Source organism: Armigeres subalbatus, chromosome 2 (assembly GCF_024139115.2).
Source record: "Armigeres subalbatus isolate Guangzhou_Male chromosome 2, GZ_Asu_2, whole genome shotgun sequence".
Taxonomy (NCBI): domain Eukaryota; kingdom Metazoa; phylum Arthropoda; class Insecta; order Diptera; family Culicidae; genus Armigeres; species Armigeres subalbatus.
In genome coordinates, this window is record NC_085140.1 from 386,432,161 (window position 1) to 386,445,456 (window position 13,296).

The window sequence follows — 13,296 nt, forward strand, 5'->3', positions numbered from 1 at the left end:
TTTGATTTTGCTCAATACCATAAAACCACGCTGATTGATGAATATAACGTATGCTTCAACATTACACATTAGTCTTAAATGAAATTAGGTTCTAAATAGAATTCTAATCAAAATATAAAAAATCACATTTCCTATATTATTATATACGTACTTATTGATATAAAGCTGAACTGATATAAAACTGATCAGATTCGGGAGCACCCACTCCAGGATGAATTCCTTTGAAAGCGGCACAAATGCTATGGGGTATTGCCTTATCGCCAAAGGTAAACGAGAACACGGCGATTTATCACAGACTGCTTCTTCTGTTACTATAATTCTATTGGTCGCAAGGCAGTTATTTGACTTTGAGAAAATGAAATTAAAATTGCGTACATAAAGTAAAATCAATTCAATAAAAATTCCGCGAAAAAAAAATAAAATTTCGTTTTGTTTCGAAAAATTTCGAGTTAAATGGACGTTGATTTCGTATCGTTTCGAAGTTTCGAAAGTAAATATATATTTCGTTTCGTTTCATTTCGAATCAACACATACATTTTAAATTTCGTTTCGTTTCGTTTCGTTAGGAAAAAGTGTCTTATCGCATACCCTTAACAAGAAGTTTACATCTGGTGAAATGGGAGGCCGTTAGGCAGTTTTGGACCGAATTCAGTGAATGAGAATCCGCTTCGGTCGTTACGAAATCATCCTTTCCGTACATTTTGTCTAATCTTGGCCTTATGACATTCTGTAATACTTCCATTTTACAACAGCATTAGCATTAACATTAACGCCTTTCTCGATAAAAACAAACGGTGGGTTGTCGCGCTTGCAAATAACTTTACCACTACGGCGAGATAAAAAAAGTGTATAAGAATGTATTGGACATGGTGTAATCCTTTCTCATACTTTTTATATTACACGAAAAAGGCATTATCATCGTTAGATGGATCATTTTGGCTTTAATAATATGCTCTTCTATATTTCTCGGGTACTTATTCAAAAGGACGTATGTGATTTTGTAAACAAAGATTGAAACGCCGATTTATCCGATCTGATGGCACTCCCACGCAAACCAACACCACCAACGGGTAACCGAAGGCTTCTTCTACCTGTCTGTGGTGATGGTTTGCGTGGGAGGGCTATCAGATCGAACAAATCGACGTTTGAATCTTTGTTTACAAAATCACATACGTCCTTTTGAATAAGTACCCGAGATTTGTTTTTTTTTTGTTCAAGGATTCAGTGACGATCGGAAATTAATATATACATTTTTTTTTTCCAAAAAGTCAATATATTAGGCTCTTTTCAGAAGTAAGTCGCCGAATGACTGAAAACTGGAAAACATTTTCTCGTGTAACAACATCAAAAATATTTAATAGATTTTATATTTTTATATATTTTATATGTTTGTTGGAGATGCGCCATAGTGCACTGCCCGACGGGTTGGTTTTGTACCGTTCTTCCCTATTTTTGCCACACGAGAAGAGAGTTAACGAGCTGCCGGCCGCACGCCCCGACAGTGTGAGTGGTCAATATGTTGAGGTGCACTCGCCATGGTCCGTAAACCACTCACCCATCCTTCAGCTATCGACAGTTCATTGTTCGATGGTTTATTTTGTTTCTATCTTCTCCGCGGTTACTTGTAATACACTTACTCTTTACTAGAAGCTATAGCAGTGGGTACATACCCTTCGTGTGACTATGTGTCGCTATATTGAATCCTATTCCTGCTAGTGAGGAAAACTTCTCCGCTGAAAAGGCACGCTGCACGCGAATGTGTGGGGCGTCGTCGGGCATTTCTGTGCACTTGTATGCCCGCGCTTAAGTAGTTGATCAGTCGGCCGAGGTCCAGCATTTCGTGAAACCCGCTTGAACGATTCGGTTCAGTATCGCATTGTGCAGCTATCCGTGAGGCTCTCTACGGCCTAAAAGGCAGTCTTCTGATTCACCCCCTTCTGGAGTATAGCTGGTTGGACTGTGCATCGTAAAGCCTCATCCTTCTATTCTGGAGGTAAGCGGTAGTGTTTTAGAAGCACATAGAAAAGTATCTTTGATGTGTGATTTGCAAAGCGAGTGTTCTTAATTTGGTAAGAAGAGAGGGAAATTATCGTGGCAGCAAGTGTGGAAAAGCAAAAGAGAGTGTGTCTTCTGAGGAGTTTGAGTAGGCTATGATGCTGAATGGATGTTTGGAAGGAAAATTTTATCTCAGTTGGATTCGAAATCTCACCGTGATTGGAAGCCATAAAACTGAGGGTGTTATATCTCCCAGGCAAAGAAAATTCAATTTGATGCAGAAGACATAGAGCTATTTTCTGTATAAAACTTTCCCATCGGTACGTTTGGTGTGAGTGAGGAATTATGTGATTGACCAGTTTGTTTTCGACTCTTCAGTGACATTGAAGCTATATTTTCTTTCCCTCCAATTTCCAGGTGGATGCCAAATTTCTAGTATTGCCAATATACTCTGTGATATGATCTGAGGAAAAAATCTAGGTTTACTTAAAAAAAAGCATAAAATTGTGAGTGTGTCCATCTACAAATTGTGTGTGAATTGTAAATTGTTCAAGTGTATCAAGACAAAGGAGGAAGATGGCATTCAGAGTGATTGGTTTATTGATTCGTCAGGAATTGTCCTCCCTTGGAGGTAAATCCGCAACGCGCATGATCAGTACCAGTTCGAACCGATCTGCACGTATTTTGCAGGACTCACCCAATGCTTATATGAACAAAACCCTGTTGGATCGGTATCACAAGCTCAAGTACGATCCAAAATATGTTCAGGCTACTTACGTGTGGATCGACGGTACTGGTGAGAACGTCCGTCTGAAGGATCGTGTGCTAGACTACGTTCCAAAAAAGCCGGAAGACGTGCCAAACTGGCAGTACGATGGCAGTTCAACGTATCAGGCTCTAGGAGGCAACTCTGATATCAAGCTGGTACCACGCGCTTTATACAAGGATCCGTTCAAGCCAGGACCAAATGATTTGATCGTTTTGTGTGACACTTATCAACCTGATGGAAAACCAACAGAGTCTAACAAGCGTGCTTTGATGCAGGAAGCTTATAACAAGACGGTAGATTGTGAACCGTGGTTTGGAATCGAGCAGGAGTACACATTTTTGGATATCGATGGAAGGCCTCTAGGATGGCCAACGGCCGGATTCCCTGGACCACAGGGGCCTTATTATTGTGCAACTGGTGCGCAGAACGTTGTTGGGCGCGACATCGCCGAGGCACACGCACTCGCCTGCCTCTACGCAGGAGTTGACTTTGCTGGAACCAATGCCGAAGTTATGCCTGCTCAGTGGGAATTCCAGGTTGGTCCGAATGTAGGAATGAAGTGTGCTGATGATATCTGGATAGCACGCTACCTCCTGTGGCGTATCGCTGAAGATTATGGAGTCGTCGTCACCTTTGACCCCAAGCCGGTGGAAGGCAACTGGAACGGAGCTGGAGGCCACTGCAACTTCTCCACTAAACAGATGCGAGCGGAAAACGGCATCGAAGCCATCAAGGCTGCCATCGAAAAACTGTCGAAGCAGCATGCCAAGCATATCAAGGCATACGATCCGCGAGGAGGAAAGGACAACGAACGTCGTTTAGTTGGTCGACTCGAAACATCATCCATCGACAAGTTCAGCTGGGGTGTTGCCGACCGTAGTTCCAGTGTTCGCATTCCACGAGGCGTTGCCGACGCCAACAAGGGCTACCTCGAGGACAGACGTCCAAGCTCAAACTGTGATCCGTACAGCGTTTGCCATGCCATCCTCCAGACATGTCTCGTCGAGTAAGCTGCCAATCAGTCGTAAAACATACCCACTCAAACGGAATATCCACTATTCGCAAACGTGTATTACGGAATAAATAGAATTGTTGTATATTTGATGTAATACTTCATATCCTACTTGCATTTGTTATCAATACATGTCCAAATTCTATCGAAATGAAACTACAAACAACAATAAAACAGATGGCATTTTTATATATACGTATTGAAGAGAAATTTATTTGAGATGATTAAACTAAATTTATATCAACATACACAGAAAAAAAAACAAAACAAACAAAATGACAAAAATGAACAGAAACCGATGAGCAGAAAAACTGCTTTTACACAGACTGATCATATTATATGAACGCATTGGCTTGGTTATTAATGTTTTCTTAGCTTGTTGTTTCGTGTAGGTCGCAAGTGCTCGACATTTTTGTTGGGCGGGAATGTGAAGTTATGAAATGGGAATTCACCAGTGTGATGCTTATAAGATACATTGTATACTGATTCGCCTAATGTTTCAATCCTTACGAATAGTTTACGTTTAAGAGAGCTTTGTTTTTATTATTTCAGATGATAAAGGCACAAGTGTTTGTTATTCGTCGTGTATTAGTTACTGAATGTTATTATTTTTGTGTTTTAGATTGTTTTAAAGCATAATTAAAAACGAAACAATAAGTGGAAACCAATTGGCAATTGCCGAGCTCATTTGAATAAGAAAAAGGATTCACAATGCAAATTTAAAGTTATTAGCCGCTGTTCTCAACGATAGATGGTAAAATTGGACAAATTAGATCAAAATTATAAACGATACATATAAATGAATAATATCAATCTTTTAGACAGCGCAAAATATTGAAAGAAATTTAACTATGTTATAGCTTTTAAGTAGAAGATAGTAAGCAAAAATACACAAAACTGATATTCAACTTAACAAGTGGGTGTTCGGATTTTGCATTTATTTTTAAATCACCTCTCCTTGTACTGTGCATGGTAACAGGAAAGCACAACAAGCGATTCGTTGCGGATGACCATCAGTTCGTGCTGCTTGATGGTGAACAGCGCGAATGCTTTATCTTTCGGTGTTTGTTTTGATCGTATATTTGGAGCATGCTATTTTCTGCTGTTTCTGCGTCCTCCGCTTACTAACTAGTTGTACATATATGTATAGGTACATACTAACATAATATCAGCCGTTAGAATATATTGAAGCTCTTCATGGCACAGCTGATTCGAATAGGTTATTAATCTTGCTGCATTTCGTTCGTGTGGTTATATTAGAGACGTTAGAAGCAGTTGCAAACTGGCTTACTCTTCGAGTAGAGGGAATAAGAGATGTGACGCTATTGGAATGAGGGTAGAATTCTAGACTAATATTTGTTATCAAATGCTTCCATATGAATGGCACTTTTTTTTAATCTCTATTTATGTGTATGAATGGCACTATCGATTCGAGTGAGAAAAGTTAAATTGGCTAATCTTTCGCCACTTTACTCGCAGAATGAACCAAACTTTGTTTAGACTACCGGATTATGATATACTATTGGGCTCTCTTGATTTTTATGCCTAGTTCATTTGCTCCTTAGGAATTCAGAATTGTTTCTGAGGTCTAATATTTAATACGAACAATAAAACCTACTATTTAACTCATAGTAGTTTCGGACAGCCTAAACCGGTTCATTTAGTTGCATGGCAACAAGTAATGCTTGATACGGATTCCATTGTTTCTTATTGAAAATTATCCAACTTGGATATTTTGTTCCGGAGTTATTGCCAAATAAATCATGCCCAATTTATTTATTTTTTTTTGTTTTATTAGGAAAGTGTGGTATGGGGTCGTACACTAATTACGTAAGCACTTATGGGGGAAGGAGGGGTTTGACATTTTCTTACGTTCCATATAAATAAAAAATGATTTGTATGGGAAAAATCTTACATGGGGGAAAGGGGGGTTGAAAAACCCAGAAAAATTGCTGACGTAATTAGTGTACGGTCATTGTATATATGAATATATAGAAGTATGCGTTAATGAAAATAATGAAAACATGTTCTGAAGCGCAGCAATGTCATCGTTAACTCCTCTCTCCTTCCTTTCGCAGGCATATGTCCACCTTGTTCTCACCCACGGCAGCAAAATAAAATTTCTATAAATAATTTGAAATTTTCCATAAAAATTAGGAATTTGCCAATAAAGAAATCAGGGTGTAAGCAATAAATAAACATAAAATTTCCAAAAATTGCCATAAACAATTAAGAATTTGCTACAGAACAAAAATAAATTAGCACGTTTTAAAGCAAAAATTGCAATTATAAAAGAAGAATTTTCCATAAAGAAACCAAAATTTTCCATTGAAAAAAAAATACAAAATTTCCATAAAGAAACAATTATTAACAATGAACAATTACAAAATTTTCCACCAAATAGAGATTTTTTTCCATAAAAATTAAAAACTTTCCATTAAAAATCAAGCAATAAAAAATATGAAAATTTCTATAAAGAAATATAAAAAGAAATAAAAATGATAATTTTTTCCACAGATGACCCCTTCTTTGAAAGCGTTTATTGTTTATAAAAGATTTCATCAGTTTTATTTTTTTTTTCTAAATGGAATGGAAATTTTCTTATATTTTAAATGCACTTTATTGATTATTTTGTGAAAATTTTTTTAATGTTTTTATCGAAAAAAATATTTATTCGAAAATTTTGAAATTGTTCATTGTTAATCTTGATTAATTTATGGAAATTTTGTGTTTTTTCAATGGAACGTTTTGATTTCTTTATGGAAAACTCTATTTTTTATAATTGCAATTTTCGCTTTTAAAAGTGCTATTTTCTTTTGTTTTGTAAAAACATCTCAATTGTTTATGGAAATTTTACGCTACTTTTTGAAATTTATACGTACTTATTTATTGCTAACACTCTGATTTCTTTATTGGAAACTTCCATTTTTTTTTTAAATTTCTAATTCTTTATGAAAATTTTATTTTGCTGCCAGGCAAAACGCTTTAGTGGGACTAGCCTACAATGTACTTCGCGCCTCCACGCACTGTCCATACCAGAATGCTGTTTTAAAGGCAAGTTGTAAGCTTCGTGGCCATGCGGTACCCATGCGAATCTATACGTCTGAGCCAATAATGCAGTCTTTGCTTAGCTAGGGCAGTTTGCCTTTGTCTGAGCCTCGTCAATCATGAGAAGACTGCATCAACGCTACCTAAGGACAAGTTACAACCCCAAGGCTCTATCCCATCCAATTATTTATTTGTTGAACGCCTTAACCTCAACCACGTCACACGTTTTTCGGCTCCCCAAAACCAGCATGTAAACCTAAGAAGCAAATTATGAAATGGCAACAAAATTTGAATTAGATACTTGATGCCGAGTTCATACTTTTGCCGACTTCCCTAGTCAACAGTGTTTCACTCTCTTCAACCATTTTTCTGTACTTGGGAGATTTTTCTTTGTGGATTTCTGTTGGTTCTCAAAGTGAGATTCCAAAGTGAAACCAAAATTTGTTTTTTTTTACAACGAATGTACGTGCCAAAATAAAATCGAACAAACCATATTCAAACTTTATTCTCAAAGTGAGAAGCCAAAATACAACTGGGCAGAGAAACCAAATTTCCATGAAAATACGTATTTTTTGTGAATTACATTCCGTTTTTCACAATAAACGTACGTACTAAATGAAATTCAAACACCCATATGCCTTCTACAATGAACGTGTCAAATAAAATCCAACAACCCACATGCATCCTACAAGGCCTATTCTACAAAATTCAAACTTTATTTCAAAAATGAGGAGTCGAAATTCAGCTTTACAGAGCAAAGAAACCAAATTTCTATGAAAATACGAACTTTTGTGAATTAAATTCCGACTTTCACAACAACGTTCACACGTACGTACACCAAATAAAATTCAACAAACCATATGCATTCTGCAAGGCCTTTTATATGAAATGCAAACTTTATTCACAAAGTGAGGAGCAGAAATTCAGTTTTGCAGAGTAGAGAAAACAAATGTCTATGAAAATTCGTTATTTTGTTAATTAGGTTTCGTTTTTCACAACAAATGAATGTGCCAAAAAAAATCCAACAATTCACAGGCATTTTACAAGGCCCATTCTACAAAACTAAAACTTTATTCTCAAAGTGAGGAGCCGAAATTCAGCTTTTCAGAGGAGAAAAACCCAATTTCTATGAAAATATGTACTTTTGTGAATTTAATTCCGTTTTTCACAACACATGGACCGTACATGATGTACATTCGAAAAAAAAACAACCAATATGCATTCTGCAAGGCTCATTCTATGAAATGCAAACTTTATTCTCAAAGTGAGGAGCCGAAATTCGGCTTTTCAGAGGAGAGAAATCTAATTTCTATGAAAATACGTACTTTAGTGAATAAAAATCCGTTTATCTAAAACACTGGACGTGTTACAGAAAAACTGAATATGTACATATCTGAATTCAGCGTAAAAAGATCTGTTGAGTAGCCTGAAAATGGTTAAAGGTAGCGAAAAAAAAGTTCAATTTTGTTGAATAGTGCTTTCTGTAAAATATTGACGGAGCTTCGGCAAAGAATTAGCGAATTTCTGTATCTTTTTTCAGCGAAGTCTCAGCTATTGTATTTTTATCAAATTTTTGCTGAGGTTGGCGAAATAATTAAGGTATGTATATTGCTTCAAATGATTATGATCAGTGCTGGGATTTCTGGCCGAATGCCGTTTGGCCGAATGCCGTTTGGCGGAATAGTAAAAAATAATGAGCTCAGTTTAGGAGTGGCCCTTCTTTCTCTTCCTTCTTCCTTCATCCTTCTTCCTTCTTCCTTCTTCCTTCTTTCTTCTTCTTTCTACTTTCTTCCTTCTTCCTTCTTCCTTCTTCCTTCTTGCTTCTTCCTTCTTCCTTCTTCCTCCTTCTTCTTCCTTCTTCCTTCTTCATTCTTCCTATTTCCTTTTTCCTTTTTCCTTCTTCCTTTTTCCTTCATTCTTCCTTCTTCCTTCTTCCTTCTTCCTTCTTCTTTCTTCCTTCTTCCTTCTTCCTTCTTCTTTCTTCCTTCTTCCTTCTTCCTTCTTCTTTCTTCCTTTTTCCTTCATCCTTCTTCCTTCTTCCTTCTTCCTTCCTTCTGATTCATTCTTCCTTCTTCCTAATTCATTCTTCCATCTTCCTTCTTCCTTCTTCCTTCTTCCTTCTTCCTTCTTCCATCTTCCTTCTTCCTTCTTCCTTCTTCCTTCTTCCTTCTTCCTTCTTCCTTCTTCCTTCTTCCTTCTTCCTTCTTCCTTCTTCCTTCTTCCTTCTTCCTTCTTCCTTCTTCCTTCTTCCTTCTTCCTTCTTCCTTCTGCTTTCTTCCTTCTTCCTTCTTCCTTCTTCCTGATTCATTCTTCCTTCTTCCTTCTTTCTTCTTCCTTCTTCCATCTTCCTTCTTCCTTCTTCCTTCTTCCTTCTTCCTTCTTCCTTCTTCCTTCTTCCTTCTTCCTTCTTCCTTCTTCTTTCTTCCTTCTTCCTTCTTCCTTCTTCCTTCTTCATTCTTCCTTCTTCCTTCTTTCTTCTTCCTTCTTCCTTCTTCTTTCTTCACTCTTCCTTGTTCCTTCTTCCTTCTTTCTTCTTCCTTCTTCCTTCTTCTTTCTTCACTCTTCCTTGTTCCTTCTTCCTTCTTCTTTCTACCTTCTTCCTTCTTCCTTTTTCCTTCTTCCTTCTTCCTTCTTCCTTCTCTTTCTTCTTTCTTCTTCCTTCTTCCCTTCCTTCTTCCTTTTTCTTTCCTCCTTCTTCTTTCTTCCTTCTTCCTTCTTCCCTTCCTTCTTCCTTTATCTTTCCTCCTTCTTCCTTCTTCCTTCTTCCTTCTTCCTTCTTCCTTCTTCCTTCTTTCTTCTTCCTTTTTCCTTCTTCCTTCTTCCTTCTTCCTTCTTTCTTCTTCCTTCTTCCTTCTTCCTTCTTTCTTCTTCCTTCTTCCTTCTTCATTCTTCATTTTTCCTTCTTCCTTCTTCCTTCTTCTATCTTCTTCTTTCTTCCTTCTTCCTTCCTTCCTGATTCATTCTTCCTTCTTCTTTCTACCTTCTTCCTTCTTCTTTCTTCCTTTTTCCTTCTTCCTTTTTCCTTCTTCCTTCTTCTTTCTTCCTTCTTCCTTCTTCTTTCTTCCTTCTTCCTTCTTCCTTCTTCCTTCTTCCTTCTTGCTTCTTCCTTCTTCCTTCTTCCTTCTTCCTTCTTCCTTCTTCCTTCTTCCTTCTTCCTTCTTCCTTCTTCCTTCTTCCTTCTTCCTTCTTCCTTCTTCCTTCTTCCTTCTTCCTTCTTTCTTCTTCCTTCTTTCTTCATCCTTCTTTCTTCATCCTTCTTCCTTCTTCCTTCTTCCTTCTTCCTTCTTCTTTCTTCCTTCTTCCTTTTTCCTTCTTCCTTCTTGCCTCTCACTACTCACGTATCACTTTATAATGAAACGTATTTCAACTATTCGGCCAAACGGCATTCGGCCAAATGGCGTTCGGCCAAATGGCGTTCGGCCAAATGACCCTTTCGGCCAAATGGCATTCGGCCAAACGGCATTCGGCCAAATGACCCTAAACCAATTTATCGATTAGTTATTGTTTTTGAGCGCGATACTCTAATCACTGCGCAACAAATTATGAAAAAAATTCTCGCTTCAATATGAAACCAAATATTAACTGAGGCTTGAAGTCTCTAGTGACCCCTGGTGAAAATATTTTTGAAAAAAATGGGAACGCAGCTTTAAAATCCAAGCTGCAAGTTTGTATGGAAAATTAGGGATGTTCAAGCCAAGAGGAATATCAAACATTTCTATTTTTTTTGTTAAATGTCATGGCTGTGCATAATATGTATATGCACAGCACATGTTTCGAAATGGACAAATTGATATGAAATTTGCGAAAAAGAATCCACGTGTCTTGGAGGGACTCGAACCCTCAACCTCCTACTCTCCCCAAGCAACACCTCAGTGTTTCTCAGTGTTTCTCAGTGAGTAACAACAATTGTGGTGTGACTTACTAAAGGTCTGACTTATGCACAACGCGTCGTATTTGGAACTCCTTTGGGACACGAAAAGCGCGAGAGGTGGAGCCTATTTGCAACATCTTGCTGCTACAATGAAAATAAAAACACAAAAACCAACCGGGAATCGAACCATGGACCTTGAGACTTGCAACCTTCTACTATAACCATCACACCAACAATTCTATTTAGAGATTCTGCTACAAGTGCACTACATAAACAACAAAGTCATTTGTAACTTCATTGTACCTTATACGGAACATGCAGGGAACTGTCAAAATAAAATACTGCTCAGCTGAGCTCAAAGTGTTTTGCAACACATCAGAAACATTGTCGTAACAGCAATGATCCGAAGTGTTATTAATTCTGCAACTTATCTGTTTTGTTTCTGATACAGGGATGCCAGATACAGTTTTTATAAGTCTGTATCAATCTCAGCAAAATGTCTGTATTTGTCTGTATGAAGGTGCAGGAATTAGAAAATTATTTAAAAACTTTTGACAACGTAGAATATCGAGGTTTCAATAATTAAAAAGTCGGTGTACGACTTAGCAAATATATAGTAGATTAATAATATAGTCCACTCTGGCTGATTTCGAAAGACAACACAGTAGCGCCGTGGTGTCACAAAAGGCAAGTAATGTAGTGAGAAGACATAACGAGGGGTGTTCAAACGTATGATGCAATATGCAGTATGATATTTCTAAATAATGTGTTAGGAATCATCATATGATTCTATTTTGATATCGGAGTTTGAAAATAAAATTTTGAAAAATGTGATTTAAATTGGTAAAAATTGTTATATTACTGTAATTGTTTACAATCATTACACCCCTTGGCTATTGTTTTCAGACGTTAGTTGCCCTTCGTGGCGCAAGATGGTGTGATTGTGCTGTCCGTTGCCTAATGTATGGGGATTCTCGGAGTGGACTATATTGGTAATAGAGTATATTTGGTCTAGTCAAGTACGAGATACTGAAGACAAGTAAGATTGCTGTTGAGGTCGAAATAAGTATTCTCTAAGTTACTGTGAAGTTACAATCAAGTAGTGGAATTAAATCTCGCTTAACTTTTCAAAAGGACCTAAGTAACATTTTTTCATTAACTAATTTGAATAGCGCAATCAACAGAACAACATGAAAGCTTTTGATTGCAGTACTCAAATTAATTCATGAAAAAAATGTTCCTTAGGTCCTTTTGAAAAGTTAAGCGAGAAATGGAATAATACTATCTCGTCTTATAACAAATGAAGATATTCCACCAAAAAGCTCTGAATAATGTTCTATGTATGTTTGTTACATAAGCATGCATTGATAATATTTACGCAATTTTCTAACGAAAAATCCTTTGCAAAGGAATAAACCCGTTTGGAAACCCAAACAACGGAATGGACAGATTTTTGAAAACGTAATTCTTTAATGAAAAATGAGCATTATTAGAGATATACCATCCACAGAATGTACCAACAAACCAAATTTTCAACCGTGGCAGTTAAAGTTAGACCAAACAATAGACAATAATACGACAATATTTTAAGTTCCACTAGACAAACATGTAAAACACATAGTAATAGTAAAAATTTACAGTTCCCCCTGAGGAAGACACAATCCCCGTGTCGAAACGTTGGGTAAATAACATACTTGTTTTACTAAATTTAGACTGAGTAGTGACTGAGTAGTAGTTTTCACTAAAATAGTAAAGTCCAAAATAATTTCGTTCAGAAGCCCAACGAGGCTCCGTTCGGAACTCAAAAGAATTCTGTTTAGAAGTCCAAAAGAATTTCGTTCAGAAATGTAATAGAATTCCTTCCAAATGATTTCGTTTGGAAACCCAGAGAATGGACGTTTTATGGTGTACCAACCGAGATTTTTTGGTTGGTCATATGATTCAATCCCAGGCCCGTTCCATTCCTGCTCCTTTGTAACTTCAATATATTTCTCATGTTCTAGCAATCGCTAGAACTGGAAATAGGATTTCATACCATCTTCTATCCTACATACCCACAATTTGACTAGTTCTAGCAGGTAAGAATTCGAATCCTGCAGTTTACAATGAAATTCCCCATGAATTCATGGCGAGTGCAGAGATGTTCTCGGCATGCAGTGGGCGATCAATTCCTTTCCATCCCCTATAGACCGTGAGGACGTGACCAACAGCGCCGTTATCGATAATTTAACATACTTGAGCTCTCGGACTGTGCTGAGGTTGGAGAGCAAATCCCATGTTTCCATCCATTGCTTCCCTGTGCAGTTACGATTGTTCTGGTCAATCACGGAGTAGCAACTACGAACTGCACGGTCATCATGCTCATTACGCTTCATATGCTCATGCTCATGCTCATTTACGACCCGATTTTTTTTTGGTTTTCTGAACGGAGATCTTTAAGGCTTTCTGAAATAACTCTTCTGGGTTTTCGAATTGATTGCTGTTGCGATTCCGAACTCAATCCTTTTAGGTCTTCGGAAGGAAATCCCATAAGTATTCTCATCGGAATCCCTTGCCCAGAAGTAGAAAAAGATTTCGTTCTGAAGCCCAGAACGCTACAAT

At 37.4% G+C, this 13,296-nt stretch overlaps 1 protein-coding gene across 2 annotated transcripts; it reads left to right on the forward strand.

The window, feature by feature from the left end:
• Positions 1-1,642: 1,642 nt before the first annotated feature.
• Positions 1,643-4,692, forward strand: LOC134213171 (glutamine synthetase 1, mitochondrial). Of its 2 annotated transcripts, none has more exons than XM_062691852.1 (2): positions 1,643-1,993; positions 2,413-4,692. In XM_062691852.1, exon 2 carries the CDS (start codon positions 2,572-2,574, stop codon positions 3,772-3,774), a length of 1,203 nt encoding a protein of 400 aa, XP_062547836.1. In that variant the 5' UTR covers positions 1,643-1,993; positions 2,413-2,571; the 3' UTR covers positions 3,775-4,692. The 2 variants fall into 2 exon arrangements, with proteins under 2 accessions (XP_062547836.1, XP_062547838.1); XM_062691854.1 differs by lacking the exon at positions 1,643-1,993 and adding an exon at positions 2,089-2,315.
• The last annotated feature ends 8,604 nt before the right edge of the window (positions 4,693-13,296 follow it).